The sequence below is a fragment of the Crocuta crocuta genome, unplaced genomic scaffold (genome assembly GCF_008692635.1).
Source record: "Crocuta crocuta isolate KB4526 unplaced genomic scaffold, BGI_CrCroc_1.0 scaffold179, whole genome shotgun sequence".
NCBI classification, from domain to species: domain Eukaryota; kingdom Metazoa; phylum Chordata; class Mammalia; order Carnivora; family Hyaenidae; genus Crocuta; species Crocuta crocuta.
In genome coordinates this window covers 4,871,436-4,888,368 of record NW_027551568.1, presented here as the reverse complement: position 1 = coordinate 4,888,368, position 16,933 = coordinate 4,871,436, and the positions used below count along the sequence as shown (strand labels likewise).

Below are 16,933 nucleotides of genomic sequence, written 5' to 3'. Positions count from 1 at the left end.
GAGTCTCCGGCTCCTACTTTTCCAGACTCCAGGGGGAAACGCTGATCAGGGAGCAGATCCGGGGCACCGGTCCCACAAAAGAAAAAGAGCCGAACCTCTCCATTACGAGCCGGTGAAATGTGGGGGCCACATCCAAACCACTGTGTGGACTGTGCCCTCCCCCAAACTTGTATGCTGAAGCCCTGACCTCCTGCATCTGAGAGTGTGACTTACTTGGAGAGAGGGCCTTTATCGGGGCGAGTAAATTAGCATGAGGCCCTTGGGGAGGGACCCTGATCCAACTGGACTGGTGTCCTTGTAAGAAGAGGAAGAGACCCCGGGAGTGCGTGCGCGGAGAGGGACGCCCTCGGGAGGACAGCGAGAAGATCGCCATCCGCAAGCCAAGGAGAGAGGCCTCAGAAGGAACCACCCCTGCCGGAACCTTGACCCAGAACTTCCAGCCTCGAGATCTGTGACAAGTGAAGTTCTATTGTTGAAGGCGCCCAGCTGGGGTTCTCCATTACAGTGACCGAGCAGCTGGCCGCACCGGGACGTCAGAGCTAGAGAGGAAGCCGACAGGGAGACAGTGCAGGCGACTTCCGTCCCGAGACATGTCTTTTCTTTAAGGGCCACGGCCCTGTCCTAACATCCTTCCTTTCTCTCCCGCCCTCCTCAACCCAATCCAGAAATTCCGGGCAGGTGGAAGAAAAAGCGGTGAATTCAGTCCTGTGAACTAGACTGACGCCTGTGCTTGCCCCCTCACTGACGCCGCAATGTGGGGGAGCTGTTTTACCCGACTTGCCCGCCGTTTCCTGCAACAGGGCAGGCGCCAGCAGGTGCCCATCACAGCTCCCCGTGCACCTGAGGGCCCGCAGGAGGCTTGCACGGCAGGGGCACTCAGTGACTGCTAGCCCCCTCCCCACCAGTAGCTTGGATCTTGTCCCTCCTCGAGTGTCTCCATCCCTGCTATTCACAGGACACAGCGCAGTCATTCGGGGACAGAATGCCAGCTGTCCGTTCCCTCTAAGGGCCAGGCAGCCTGGGGAGACTGGCTCCTTAAATGATGTGGGTTTTGTTTGGGGGCGGGGGGGGCCTGCCTGGCTCATTCGGTTAAGCGTGCGACTCTTGATCTCAAGGTTGTAAGTTTGAGCCCCACATTGGGTGCAGAGGTTACTTAAAAAATAAAATCTTTTTTTTTTAAAAAAAGCTGTGTTTTGGTCAACCCACTTTATAAGTCCATCTTCAAGGTAGACATCAGCATAGAAGGACTGGTCGTCATTGATGATTCGTCCACCTTTGATGAGGAGTCGGTCACTCTGAAAACCCAAGCAGAGTATTAAATGTCGTTAGGGAAAAGCCAAGAATTATTTTTTAACTTTTAATATAAAATTATCCAAATAGTTTCGAAAGTAAAGAAATGGCATAAAAAAGCCCCCTCACGCCCATCACCCAGACTCAAAACCTTCAACACTCTGCCATTCATATTTCACCTATGCTGCGTCCCCCACCAATACCTCTGTTTTATGTTTGCTGGGGTATTTTACAATAAAATCCCCAACACTGTATCATGTCACCTGTAAATACTTCAGTATATATTTCTGACCATTAAGGAGTTTAAAAAATTGTTTTACATTTGTTTATATTTTGAGAGACAGAGGCAGCCTGAGTGGGAGAGGGACAGAGAGAGAGAGGGGGAGAGAGAGAGAAAGAGACAGAGAGAGACAGAGACAGAGAGAGAGAGAAAGAGAGAGAGAGATTCCCAAGCAGGCTCTGCGCTGCCAGCACAGAACCCAACGTGGGGCTTGAATTCACAAAAATCATGACCTGAGATGAAACCAAGACTCGGATGCTTAACCAACTGAGCCACCCGAGCGCCCCAAAGAGTTTTTAAAGAAACCCAAACTATCATCTCAGCAGACCCAACTGACGTTAATTCCTCCGTATCAGTTAATGGGCCACGCTCAATTTTACTTGGCTGTCTCAGAAATGTGCGTTTACCATGGGCGGTTTGACTGGGAATCCGCCCACAGCCCCCACCCTGCATGGGATCTGTCCCTCCCCCCTCCCTCTCGGACGCCATGCATTTGTTGCAGAAACTGGGTCATTCGTAGAACATACTGTCTTAAGGCATTATTATTGAATACAATAAAACTCAATGTAGAGACCTTTTAAAAACTAGCAGAAAGACTACAAAATAAACACAACCACCCCGGAATGACCTCCAGTCAACATTCTGATGTTTCTCTCTACCGTTTTCTGCAAATCCTCATGTTGATGACCATAATGCACGCACCCATTCACTCATCTGTGACCCCATCAGATGCTGGCGCACTGCCTCGGCTCCCAGCCCAGGGCCAGGGAATGTGTCCTAGTGGAAATGATGGACGAAGAGGCAGAGACTTTACAAGCCTTGGGTGCAGGGGGTTACAGGAGGAAAAGGGAGGTGGGTCCCCACCATGTGAGCAAAGTTAAGGAGCTATCCCCCTAACCAGGGGCCAGGCAAGACCAGCTCATCCCTAGAAAATAAGTTGAGATAAATTGTTCCAAACAACCAGTGGAAAGAAGTCCAGGTAGGGCAAACTCTCAGTGTCTGGGCAGAGAGAACTGGTAGCCAAGGCCCAGAAGCAGTAAAAAAAACAAAAACAAAAACAAACAAACAAAAAAAACCCACCACAGCAAATTCTAGAAGCCAAAAAGAACACAACTGTGTCCTTTTCTGCATTTTGCCATAAGGGTATCCCAAGTTATTACAGGTTCTTCATAACCCTAAGTGTCTACAAAGTATTCCACCGTATGGATACACAATAAATTGTCTCATTATCTCCCTACTTTTGGGCATCGGACTTATTTTTGAGTTTTCGCACTGGTGACATTGCTGCAATGAGTGTCCGTGAGCATCTCCACACACAAAGTGTTTCCCTCAGCTTGACTTCTTAGGCTCGGTTCTCAGAGGCGTAACAACTAGGTCACACAGTATAAACCTCGTTTATGGCTCTTGATAAATATGATGAGATAGATTCCCAAAAGTATTGCCCTTATTTGCCTTGCATAAAATCACCAAGCACCTTTGGTTATCGTTAATAACTGTTCATTTGCATTTCTTGGAGACTGAATTTTTTTTTTTTTTTTTTGCCATCTGCTTATTTTCTACTTGCACTATCTCCTAGCCAGAGATGTGGCAATGAATAAATAAATCACAGCCTCTCTGCCCTTAAGCCTCAGGCCTTGGGTACAGAGACAGAGTAAACAGACATTAACCATTCAGGGCAGGGGGTGCCTGGGTGGCTCAGTTGGTTGAGCTTCCAACTTCGGCTCAGGTCATGATCTCGCAGGTCATGGGTTCAAGCCCTGCATCAGGTTCTGTGCTGACAGCTCAGAGCCTGGAGCCTGTTTCGGATTCTGTGTCTCCCTCTCTCTCTGCCCCTCCCCCATTCATGCTCTGTAACTCTCTGTCTCAAAAATAAATAAACTATTAAAAATGTTTTTTTAAAAATCGAGGGCAGCTACTTCTGAGGGAGTGTCTTCCATGGGTTTCCCTGAACGCAGAGCCTGAGGTAAGGATTGGAGGCAGATCGTGGATATGGAAGGTGACTGCAAGAACGGTCATGAGGAAGAAGGGTTAGGCACAGAAATCCAATGCAGGGTGCTCACTGATATGGCTACTACTGGGGTTAACTGGGGCTTGATCTTACCCAGATCCTCTAAAGAACGGTACAGAATGCACATGGCATCAACTAGGAGAAGAAGGCAGAGGATACTGTACAAGCCCAGAGAAGAAGGGTTAACCCAAACTAAAGAATTAGTGGAGCCCTGTTGAGCAGAAATAGGACACACAGCCTCCGGCTTAGAACCCTCTGGTGGCATCTTGCATTGGCACTATATTTCCTTCAGAGTGAAAGCCAAGGTCGGTGAGACCCTACATAATATGGAATCCCACCACCCAGGCAAAATTTACCTTCTCACTTGCTTCAGGTCTCTGTTTAGTGTCACTCACCTGAGAGCCCTCCCGCTGCCTGCTCTGTTTGGAACAGCAAACCCCACAGCCCCTGCCCACTTTGCTTCATAGCCCCTACTACAGTGCATCCCACACACTATGTATCTACGTTTGTCTAAAATATGACTTGCCCACTGACATCAGAGCTGTGGTGGTTCCCCCACTGGCTGTGCCAGACACAACTCACAGGGGACACCTGTATACAAGCTGATGTAGATAGATGGAGCACCTACAGCTGTGCCCTGAAAATGTCCTTACAAGACTGTTAGCTTCACAGGGGTAGAGATTTCATCTATTTTCTTCAGGACTGCATCTCCTATACCTTAGACACAACCTGGCCAGATGGATGGATAGATGGATGGATGGATGGATGGATGGATGGATGGATGGATGGTTGGATGGACGGACGGAAGGACAGATAGATGGATGGACAGATGGACGGATGGACAGACGGACAGATGAATGGATGGGCAGATGGAGGGATAGATGGGTAGACAGGTAGATGGATGGATGGATGAATGGATAGGTGGACGGATGAATGCACGGATGACAGACGGATAGGCAGATGGATAGAGAGACAGATGGATGAATGAGCGGATGGATGGACGGATGGACGGACGGATGGATGAATGGACAGACAGATGGATCCCTGAACTGATTCTTGAAGGATGAATGGATTAAGATGGAGAGAAAAGGTATCAGAGCCATGAGACAAAGAACTACAAGCCATGAGGCAAGGGAGACAGGTATGAACCAGCACATCTTATTCCACAGCAGGAGAGCCTCTGTCTTCAAGCTCACCCCCTCCCAGGCCCTACAACCTGCCTCTTAGCTCTAAGATAGAAGCCAGCCATGATCTGCACATTCCCAGGAAGGATACTCCGGTACCAAGGGAACAAGGAGGCATGGGTTCTGCACACCCAGAAACAGAGGCCAGTTTGTGTGGAGGTTTTCCTGGGCACCATAAAACAGGGAAATGTGAGTCAGCAGCAGCAGCTGGTGCATGGCTTCCAGAGCGTGGCCTCCCGCAGGCAGCTGTCTGCTTCGTCACATTTAATAGAGGGTTTTTCAGGCTCAGCCTGAAAGGTGGTATTTAATGCACTGCACACCAGAAGATCAGCCCCACCCTGCTCTTTCTAGAATCAGATGGTGCCGCTTGTATTCAAATCCACCTCCTCCCCAACTACCAGCCGATACTGTGTGCAGCTACTGCAAGGGTCTGAGCTCCAATGTTCTCAGGTGCAAGTGTATTTCTAAAACAGTAAGTTCCTAATAAGGCAAGAACTGATGTGACTCCCTGCTTTTCTTCCTTAAAATTAGCAGTGCCTTTGCCTTTTAATTGGCATGTTCAGGATCATGTTCTTTGGGATTCTAGCTCAGAGGGGTTTAAGCAGATGTTATTCCCAAAGGGGATTCCCAGGGGTAGTGAGTTTAGAAAATTCTGGGTTAGGCAGAAACAAAAGATGGTCTATATGACAGGAGCCCAGATCCTTTACTCTGTTGATGGGTAACATGAATACGCAAGAGGGGGATTGCACTTACATCTTTTCCAAACATAGATCCTTTCGTTGTGTGCAAAGTTTGATAAGGGTACTTTCCCCAGACGATGCCTTGGGAATTGCACTTTACAAGAGCTATGCTCTACGCTAACCCAAGCCTGTTTGCACTGAGTGGTTCTTATGGAATGTTGGGTCTGATCTGATCTCAGATGGAAATGGCGCTTAGAGACAGGGCGACCTCCCATGCTCACACAACTAATGGGTACGGGTTAGACCCAAGGCTCCCTAACTTCCTGCCCAGCATCCGCTCCCTCAAACACATCTTAAATATTTCTTCTGTCACATCTTAAAATATTTTCATACTCTAGGGGTGTGGGTGGCTCAGTCGATTAAGTGTCTGACTTCAGCTCAGGTCATGATCTCACAGTTCATGGGTTGGAGCCCCACATCAGCTCCGTGCTGACAGTACAGAGCCCACTTCAGATCCTGTCTCCTTCTCTCTCTGCCCCTCCCCCAAGAGTGCACACACACACTCATGTGCTCTCTTGCTCTCGCTCTCTCTCTCAATAATAAACATTAAAAAAGCACATTTTAAATTTTTTTTTAATGTTTTATTTATTTCTAGGAGAGAGAGAGAGAGACAGCGTGAGCAGGGGAGGGTCAGAGAGAGAGGGAGTCACAGACTGAAACAGGCTCCAGGCTCCGAGCTGGCAGTCAGCACAGAGCCCGACGCAGGGCTTGAACCCACGAACCGCGAGATCATGACCTAAGCGAAAGTCGGACGCTTAACCGACTAAGCCACCCAGGTGCCCCAAAAAAGCACATTTTAAAAAAAGCATTTTCACACTCTAGAATCCATGCCATCCATAATCAGATGTAATTTAGAAAATACCAAATGACTGTGACCCAAGGACCTAGCTAGCATTCCAGGGCTCCCTTTTTCCATGCAGGAAATCTGAGTGTAAAATCTCACACCAAGAGGAGCGAATCTGATGGCTCATACTTTTTAAGAATTTAACAACCTAAAAGTCACACATTTAAAAGAAAATTAATAATGCCCTGCCTCTCACAGATAGCACATGTGAGCAAGGACAATTATTCTGTATCACAATCACCATTTCAGTTCTTTGAAGAAAATGAAATACCTCATTAAAAATTCAACAAAAGCCCAACAGCTAAAGTATGCCAGAGACCGCCATTCATTCCATGGTGACAGCAGTGACTTAAAGGGAAGTATGCTGGGGCACCTGGGTGGCTTACTCGGTTAAGCGTCCAACTTTCGCTTAGGTCATGATCTCGCGGTTCGTGGGTTCGAGCCCCGCGTCGGGCTCTGTGCTGACAGCCAGCTCAGAGCCTGGAGCCTGTTTCAGTCTGTGACTCCCTCTCTCTGACCCTCCCCTGCTCACGCTGTCTCTCTCTCTCTCCTAAAAATAAATAAAACATTAAAAAAAAAAAATTTTAAAGGGAAGTATGCTTAGTATGGCTCATGTCATTGGATCGGCGTTATGTAAGAACAGACTGTCCAGAGTCAGATGCAAGTTCCAGTCTCTGTCACCTTCTTATCCATGTGACTTAACCTCTCCTAGCCTCAGTCTCCTCATCTGCAAATGGGGACAATTGCCCCTGCCTCATAAGGCTGTTGGGAAAAGTCCACAGGGTATATACATAAAGCACTTAGCACTGGCCTGGTATGTGTAACTACTCAATAGAGTCACACATTGTTTATTCTTTGCCATTTTCTATAGCAGGAGCTACGCTCGATACATATTTAAGGAAGGAGTATGCGCAGCTAAAAGAAATAGCACTTGCCCTTAAGGAGTTCTCAGCCAGTGGGGGAGACCAGAAGGGCTGGGGCAGAGGGAACAGCAGAGACTTCCAGGAGCACAGAGGTGCCCCGATTCCAGCTCTTCCAGGGGGAAAAATGTTTATCTAAGCTGGAAGCAGGGGTGGGAATTAGCCACGTGGCAAAGCAGAAGAGACTACAGAAAGAGGCGTGACATGGGGACAGGCACAGAGGGACAGGGTGTGCTGGGGGACACATACATGGTTTTATCTGGCTGACATAGGACCTCAGGGTAGGGACTTGGAGAGGTATTTAGATGCCAGCCCACGGGACTCTAATGCCCTGTGAGGAATGGAGTCTGGGCTGGTCCCCATGATCGCGAAAGGGTTTTCTTCAAAGAACTCAAACTTAACAGAAGCTTCTAAGCCGAGACATCACACAAATACTGGGCAGATGTAGAAAAAGTGAAACTGATTTGTCTCCTCAAAGCGGAGGTTTCTCAATGAGAATAAGCACTAGACACTTTTTTGCAAAACATATCAAGGGCCTTAAAATTGTTCATGATTTTTGATCTAAAAATTCAGTGCTGGGAATCTGTCCTCAGGAAAATATCCCCAAACAGGATCAAAGGGTTATACATAAAAGTATGATCCAGAATTAATTTTAATCATATAACCACACCACTAATGGGTTGTCATTCATCTACTAAAATATTTCCCAGGAATATTTTTTAATTTTTTAATATTTTATTTATTTCTGAGAGAGAGAGAGACAGCGTGAGCAGGGGAGGGTCAGAGAGAGAGAGGGAGTCACAGACTGAAACAGGCTCCAGGCTCTGAGCTACCTGTCAGCACAGAGCCCGACGCGGGACTCGAACCCATGAACCGTGAGATCATGACCTGAGCCAAAGTCGGACGCTTAACTGACTGAGCCACTCAGGCGCTCCTTTCCCAGGAATTTTTAAGGACAGACAAAAGTGCTGGACAATAAAATGTTAGGTGAAAATGCAAAATACCAAACTCTCTATATGGTAGTAATTCAGTGGGGAGAGTAGATCTTTCTAGCAGTAACAGTCTCCCCCCAGCAGAGATTATGGGGTGCCCCCATGTCCCACTCCCCCTTGCACACCTTCTGTTACAAGACTGAGCACCTGTCATGGTCATGGCTCATGTGTCCATCTTCTGTAGGGCTGGACATCCCTTGCTGACCAGCAGTTCCTGGGGTGATTCATCTCTGGATCTCAGGGACCATCCAGGGGTATTTAACAAATGTTGGCTGAGCAGGAGGAGAGGGGGAGACAGACAGGAGGCAAGGAGAAAGGGAGAAAAAAGAAGAGAATGTTTGAAAAGAGAGAGAGGGAGGAAAAGAGTGGGAGATAAAGAGGAAGGAAAATGGACGAGAGAGAGAGAGAGAGAGAAGAAAGGAAGGGAGGAAGTGGGGGTGGGGCAAGAAACGCAGAACAGGAAAAAAGAGCAGACTGACACATCAGACATCTCTTTTTCTGCTTTTAAAATTCCCTGAAAGCTTAAGCTTACTGCCTGGGAATAGACGCAGCTTTAGTGCAAAGCCTGTACAACACAGATGACGCTGAAAGAGCTCTCAGGAAGGGCCGCCTAAGCCTTGGTTCTGGGCAGGAATCACATCTCTGCCAAGGGTCCTTTGAGTCAGAGGAGAAGCTCAGAGCAGGGGAGGGCTTGTCTTCAAACCCGCTATTATCTTGCATCCAGCCTCAACTGGGAGGGAGCTGGTGTTGGCGGGACGCCTTCATTCTCTTCACAAACACTAAGTACTGTGTTGAGTGCTGCTTACAAAAATTAGCCCTTAACGCTTCAGCCATGCTTACCCATACAACAGCAAAGCAAACAATAGGCAGCCTCAGCTAGGGGAGGTCTGGGTCACAGCAAAATGTTTGCATCATTGTCTATCCTTGAGTGGATGAAACAAGAAACCTCCCTGCATTCTGTTCTCCCTCCTGCTTGCTGGCAGTGAAATCTGTCATCTCCACCACAAAGTCAGAGGGATGGAAGATCCATGAAGGGAGGCTTGGAAGAAAAGAGACGTGCAGTTCTAATCAAATCAGCCCCCAAATCACTAGTTTATCAACTGGAAGACAGCAGAAAACCAAAGCTGTTATTGCACAGACAGGGAAAGACAGTAACATCAAGGAGGGGACATTTAAGCTGGGTTCTGAAATATGAGAAGTCCATGAAGTCAAAAAGGGGGGAGAAGTGGAGCATTCCAGCAAAATAAATAGTATATACACAGACACAGTGGTCCCAAAGTTCCAGAGAGAAACAAGGAATGGAAAGGGCAAGTTGTGTGCTGTCCGTGGTCCTGACACGTCATTGGTCATGAGGATAGCAAGGTTTCTCCCAACTCTGGGATGCTGAAGGTCCCTCTCCCTCCTCCAGCTTTGGAGCTCCTCACTGTTCTCCTTGCTCAGCTCATTGGAATTTTGTAGCCTATACATTCTCAGAGAACAAAAACAATCGTGACTTATGCTTCACAATGTATGTGATTGGTTCCAAATACTTTTAACGCATAGTACCATCCTTGCCATACCTTAATTCTCCCACCCCAAGAAGTTGAGGGAGGCATGGGGTCCCATATCCCCTCTCCTATGATGCTTCACAATGTAGACATTGGAATCTGAAGTCAATAAACACTGTGTATCAAAAAAGGATCTCAGAGGATTAGGGTTAGGGTAGGAGGTACGGTCTTCACAGTGAGAAGGCAGGTCCACCAAGGATGTCTGGGTACATACAGATTCTGATGAGGCTGCCTGGCTCATCAGTGGGAAGGGGCTCAGAGTAACTAAATGACCAGCCACCCCTTGGCAAAATGAAGAATCTCTTCCCCCGAAGGGCTGGCATGGAAATGAGTCTCAGGAAGATCAGGGATGCCCCGTTTTGATAGAAATGTGCTTGCCCATGCATTGAGCTGCATTCTCTAAGACAAAAGAAATGTCAAGGTAAGTTTTCAAAGCTACCAGTCCTTCAAACTCTACAAGCCACTAATGCTGAGGCTTATGTTTACAACTCAAAGATTCAATAGGACAGGAAGGCACACCTCATTCATGCGTGTACAACTTAACAACACGGCACCCAAGCCTAGATGATCCTCAAAATCCATTGGGATTGCCTCCTAAAAATTCCAATCCAGGCGCTTTTGCCAAGAATTTCATTTACCAGATGTAACTTACAGGCCAGGAATTTGTTCCTAATAAACACTCCCAGGTAATCCTGATGTAGACCCTCTGTGGTAGATTGTGCTTTACAATTCTCTCTGTTCCCTCCCCACCTTGGCATGCTCCAATGCGGGTGCAGTGCTCTCCTGCCCCACCAGATGAGGGCACACCCACGTGCCTTGCTTTGACCAACAGAATGAGAGTGGATGCGAGGGCACCAGTCTGAGCACAAGCTTCAAGAGGCAGTGGGATTCAGCTTCATCTCTTGACAGTCCATCCTCTGTCATGAAAAACCGCATGCCCGAGGGTGCAGCCTCCTTCATTCAGAGTCCCAGAAGGAGATGATATGAGGAGAACAGAAGCCTGATGACAAATCTGGCCGAGCTCTGCTAATAAGGTTCTACCACCCACAGACCTAAGAGCAATAATACTTCGAGCTGTAAGTCACAGAATTACGAGGCTGTTTGTTTATATGGCATTATTGTGTCAAAGCATATTGATACGCCATCAAGATTCTGTGCTGAGGGCTGCCTGGGTGGTTCAGTCAGATGAGCATCCCACTCTTTTTTAAAAAATTTATTTGTTTTGAGAGACACAGAGAGAGACAGCATGAGTTGGGGAGGGGCAGAGAGAGAGAGAGAGAGGGAGAGACTCCTAAGCAGGCTCTGCACTGTCAATTCAGAGCTGGACGCGGGGCCTGATGTCACAAACTGTGAGATCATGACCTGAGCCAAAATCAAGAGTTAGATGCTTATCCAACTGAGCCACTCAGGCACCCTGCACATCCCACTCTTAATTTTGGCTTAGGCCATGATCCCAGGGTCATGGGATCAAGCCCCATATCAGGCTCTGCTGACTGTGAAGCCTGCTTAAGATTCTCTCTCTCTCTCTCTCTCTCTCTCTCTCTCTCTCTCTCCCTCTCCCTCTGACCTTCCCCCACTCTCTTTCTCTCCCTCTAAACAAAAGAAAAGAAGAGAAAAAGGTTCTATGTTGAGAGCTGCCTGAGGGATTTTCCAACTCAAATGCTTCAGAGTCCATGACTCAGTCCCCACCTTTAATACCCAGAGCCCCCTTCCTCCCAGGACTCCCTTGCAGATCTCAGTGCAGCTGCTGCACATTCTTATTCATTCACAGAAAACCAGCCCCATTTGCCTTTGATTTTGCCTCGGGGGACAGCCCGTCAGCCAGCAGCCCCTCGCCGCACTTTCCAGGAAGGCAGCCCAAGAAGGGGCAACAGGCCTGAGACCCAATCTAATTAACACACATTTGCTCTCCCTTCGCATGGGCAGAGAGCACAGTGGCATTTTCCTCCTTCATGAATCAGGAATACATGGGGTCCCCATGGATTGCAGGCCTTCTCTGGAAGCCGAGGCCCATTTCCATGACAACTGCAGTTTTCACAGCAAACTCTCAGGTCCCATGATACTGGCAAACATTCAGGAAATACTCCCTGACGGGCTGAACATCTGGTTTTAAAATAACATGCCCCAGGGATGAGCCCAGGAGTGAGCTGCCCCAAAGGGCAATGATGCCAACTATCTCTGTATCTATGTCGGGACCAGCCTCTGTGTCTCCTTGTCTCTGCTTTCCACCTTATATAAAGCAATCTGAACAGAAATCCTGTCTCTTTAAGGAAATCGCATGCCTGAGTGCATACTAAGTGTCAGCTCTGCATTCATTTTTAATTTTTAAGTTATCTTAAGAAGTGGGTATGACCGGGGCGCCTGGGTGGCTCAGTCGGTTAAGCGGCCAACTCTTGGCTTGGGTCATGATCTCAAGGTTCGTGGGTTTGAGCCCCATGTCGGGCTCTGCGCTGACAGTGTGGAGCCTGCTTGGGATTCTCTGTCTCCCTCTCTCTCGGCCCCTGCCTCTCCCCATCTCGTGCTGTCTCTCTCAAAATAAATAAACTTAAAAAAAGAAAGAAAGAAAAAGGAAGTGGGTGTGATTGCTACAAATAAGAGAAGTGAAGTAATTTCTCAAAGTCACACAGCCAGGAGATGGTGCTTCCTGATTTGAACCTAGTTCCACCCGGCAACTAACAAAGTGATAGCCCCATTGCCCCCTGTTCTCCTCACTGTACCCGGTTAACGTGTCTGAGCCTCAGTTCCTTCCTCTGTGCAATGGGGATAAGCAAGAGAGGGACATGGATACACAGTCAGCTACTTATCAAGCACGTTCCCAAGGCCATGCACTCACATGACCTCCTGAGAGAATTGCCGCATTATAGCCCAAAGGGGGAAGGCAGATCACAGGGCTCTGGGAGTTGCAAAGGGCTCCAGGGAGGGGAGCTACTAAATGCAGAGGTGTAGTCGCCTAATAAACATTGGCAACGTGTCCTGTGAGCCACATGCTGTCACGCTCATTGTCTCGTTTGTTGTTGTTTTTTTCTTAAATAGCTTATTGTCAAGTTGGTTTCCATATAACACCCAGGGCTCATCCCCTCAAGTGCCCACCTCCATGCCCATCTCCCCCCTCCCCCCCACACCCATCAGCCCTCAGTTTGTTCTCAGCATTCAAGAGTCTCTCATGGTTTGCCTCCCTCCCTCTCCCCAGCTATTTTTCCCCTTCTCCTCCCCGACGGTCCTCCGTTAAGTTCCTCCTAATCCACCTGTATGTGCAAACATATGGTATCTGTCCTTCTCTGCCTGACTTGTTTCGCTCAGCGTAACATCCTCAAGTTGCATCCATGTTGCTACACGTGGCCAGATTTCATTCTTTCTCATTGCCATGTAGTGTTCCATCGTATAGATAAACCACATCTTCTTGATCCATTCGTCAGTTGATGGACACGTAGGTTCTGTTGGTGGGAATGTAAACTGGTACAGCCCCTCTGGAAAACAGTGTGGAGGTTCCTCAAAAAACTAACAATAGAACTCCCCTAGGACCCAGCAGTAGCACTGCTAGGAATTTACCCAAGGGACACAGGAGTGCTGATGCACAGGGGCGCATGTACCCAGATGTTCGTAGCAGCACTCTCAACAATAGCCAAAACATGGGAAGAGTCTAGATGCTCATTGTCTCATTTGACAAAGAGGCAGAGTGGCCGGCCGGTTCAGCACGTGGGTGCCAANGTGTGGAGGTTCCTCAAAAAATTAACAATAGAACTCCCCTAGGACCCAGCAGTAGCACTGCTAGGAATTTACCCAAGGGACACAGGAGAGCTGATGCACAGGGGCCCATGTACCCAGATGTTCGTAGCAGCACTCTCCACAGTAGCCAAAACATGGGAAGAGTCTAGATGCTCATTGTCTCATTTGACAAAGAGGCAGAGTGGCCGGCCGGTTCAGCACGTGGGTGCCAAGGCAGACTGCTCATGCTCGGAGCTGGCCCCGCCCTTACTAGCCCTGTGTCCTAGGCAAGCTCTCTCCCAGCCTCAGTTTCCCATCTGCAATGCCAAGAGCTCTTTTGAAAGTTAAATGAATTCACACGTGGACAAGCACTTAGAACTGTGCCTCTGTGTGTGTGTGTGTGTGTGTGTGTGTGTGTGTGTGTGTGTGTCTGTGTGTGTGTCTGTGTTTCAAGTCTGCAACCTGGGGAGTCAGATCTCAATGAGATGCTCAGTTCCATCTTTGACTTCTCTCTAAATTCTTGCTTCACAGCCAAGTCTTTCCTAGAATGTGCTGCATCTGGTCCAGAAAGTCCTCGCACGCACCTGGGGGTCCCCACTTCCCACCGCACCTGCCCCCCCATCAGCCCTCGCCGCCTCTCCCTCCGCTGCCTGTCTCGTCCCTTCCACATGACAGCCAGTGACCTTTCCGAAACACAAATGCAACCATGTCGTGTCAACCCTTCAAACCCTTCATCAGCTTGTCCTCACGTGCAGGACAAACTACGCCCAACCCCTCCCCCCTCCGCCAGGCTCGTGCCACCATATTCCACGGCTCACCACACACTGGCTCCCTAAAACTGCAACTTCACATCTCCGTGCCTTCCTCTGGCCTTCCTGCCAAACCTGCTCTACCCACTGACCTCCAGCTCACGGTCCCGACCCCAGGAACACGTCACCCTTGAAGTTCCCACAGTACAAGGCATCACCTCATGGTTAGCGTCGCTTCGTGATGTTTCATCCTCAGCTCGTCTCTGTCTATCTCTGCCATGAGACTGGGAGATCCTGCACAACAGAGACTACAGCTTATTCACATAGAGCTTCTTAGCTGGGTAACCTGGGGCAAGATACTTAACCTCTCTGTGTGCTTTGGTCTCCTCATCTGCCAACAGAATGAATCAAAGTAGCAACTCACAGGATTTCTAGAGATTAGATGTAAAAGCACTTTGTACACCTCATATACATTATACTGGCCTAGGTAGTCCAATCTTTTATGCCAAATGTTCCGTGTCCAAGCATTGAGGAAGCAGGAAAAAGATGTCATTGCATTTATCAGCTTCTCAAAGGTATCTGTGACCCGAGAAAGTTTTTTTAATGTTTATTTATTTTTGAGAGACAGAGAGACATAGCCTGAGTAGGGGAAGGGCAAAGAGACAGGGAGACACAGAATCTGCAGCAGGCTCCAGGCTCTGAGCCATCAGCACAGAGTTCGACGTGGGGCTCGAACCCCTGAACTGTGAGATCATGACCTGAGCCGAAGTCAGATGCTTAACCTCCTGAGCCAATCAGGCGCCCCAGGCTTACTGATCTTAAGCTATAACGAAAAATACTGTGTGACCCTAGAAAGCCTTTATGCCAGTTTAAAACATGCCCAGTGGGGCACCTGAGTAGCTTAGTCAATTAATCATCCGACTTTGCCTTAGGTCATGATCTCGTGGTTCATGAGTTTGAGCCCCATGTCAGGCTCTGTGCTGACAGCTTAGAGCCTGGAGTCTGCTTCGGATTCTGTGTCTCCCTCTCTCTCTGTATGCCCCTCCCCTACTCATACTCTGTCTCTCTCAAAAATAAATAAACATTGGGGCTCCTGGGTGGCTTAGTCGGTTAAGCGTCCGACTTTCACTCAGGTCATGATCTCGCGGTTCGTGGGTTCGAGCCCCGCGTCGGGCTCTGTGCTGACTGCCAGCTCAGAGCCTGGAGCCTGTTTCGGTCTGTGACTCCCTCTCTCTCTGACCCTCCCCTGCTCACGCTGCCTCTAAATAAAACATTTAAAAAAATAAAAATAAAAAAAAATAAATAAACATTAAAAAAATTTTTTAAACATACCCAATGATTAAAGTTTATTTTGAGCCTATTTTGTTCTGCATGTCCAGAAATAAAGGATAACAAAAGAGAAAAGGAGAAAATGAAAGGGGAAAAAGAAGGAAAGAAAAATCCTAAGATTGTACCTGGAATGTATGGTCCATGAGGAATAGAGAACCAGGGCCATTTTGGAAAAGAGAAGATTCAAGTACAAAATACCTTTCAGAGCATCCAGGAATATCAGTGTGGAAGAGGTGGAGGGCTGTGAGCATTTGGAGGGCAAAGTAAGGCAGATTAGAAGTAAGAAGCAGATTCTCAGTCCACATACCTAACAGCTTTCCAACAATGGAGCTGCCTAAGGATAAAGCAGGCTGCTGAGTACAGTGGTGAGCTCCCTGTCACTAGAGGTATGCAAGGAGAGGGTATTTGGAATTCCTACACTAGAGGAGTGATGGGGGGCTTGCGGAGAAGCAATAGACACCATTCCCTGCCTTCTTAACTACACAAACATTGAAATTTTTACATAACTTAAAAGGTTCCTTTCGACTTTTAAGGTTGTATAAATAAAATATTATTAGATCTTCAGCCCTAAGGGCCTATGAATATGATAAGATACAAAAGACAGGGCAGCATAATTTGGGGACAGGTACAAAATCTCCAACAGCTCCCCGTGTGCTCTCTGCAGTTCTGTATCAGATCCATTGAGTCTTCCCATGGAACTGACCCTAATCATTATTCAATCAAGGCCTGGGGGACACATGTGCTATGATTTGCTCCAACTTAAATGGAAGGCGCTTATTGTAAAATCTAGCTTTTCCGTGGGAAATACGGTGAAGCACCTTCACAGATCAGATCTGGTCTCTCCCCACTGCCAAAGTACCACTGGGGTGGTCCTGTTTGGGCTCCAAAAAACCCTTCACGCCACCCCCACCTTCTTCTGGATGGCAACCACCTAAACACAAAATCCACGGATAGGACATTTGTTAAGGAACGTCAAATGCAGGAGTGGCTTAAACCTCGCTCAGCAAAGCAGCACCATTTACAACCTGATTTCATTCATCCACCCGCCCACGCAGTCTGTGGGTCCCTCTGTGAGTCACCAGCGTGCTAGAGCACTCCTGAGATCCCAGAGAAGCTGTCCCAGCCCTCCAGTGTTCAATGAGGTTGGACAAGCCCCAGTTACGAGTGTGCGAGTGCTCATGGCTCCCAGCCCCCGGGGGAAGGATCCTCCACGGAGAATGGGCACAACGAATACAAGTGCAAAGGGCCAGACAGGGGAAGCCTGGTCAGGAAGCTTGTTCCAGGTGCCTGGGGCCTGTGAGGGAAGCCACAACCTCACAGGTCCACGGCCATCACGTCCCTCCTC

The 16,933-nt window shown here is 48.2% G+C and overlaps 1 protein-coding gene across 1 annotated transcript in view; it reads right to left on the bottom strand.

The window, feature by feature from the left end:
* Window positions 1–16,933, bottom strand: part of CRMP1 (collapsin response mediator protein 1) — a 73,790-nt gene that overhangs the window by 49,223 nt on the left and 7,634 nt on the right. Inside the window, exon 2 of the mRNA XM_077750417.1 lies at window positions 1,207–1,295. Within this exon, the coding sequence (XP_077606543.1) occupies window positions 1,207–1,295 (89 nt within the window). The remainder of the gene's footprint in view (window positions 1–1,206; window positions 1,296–16,933) is intronic.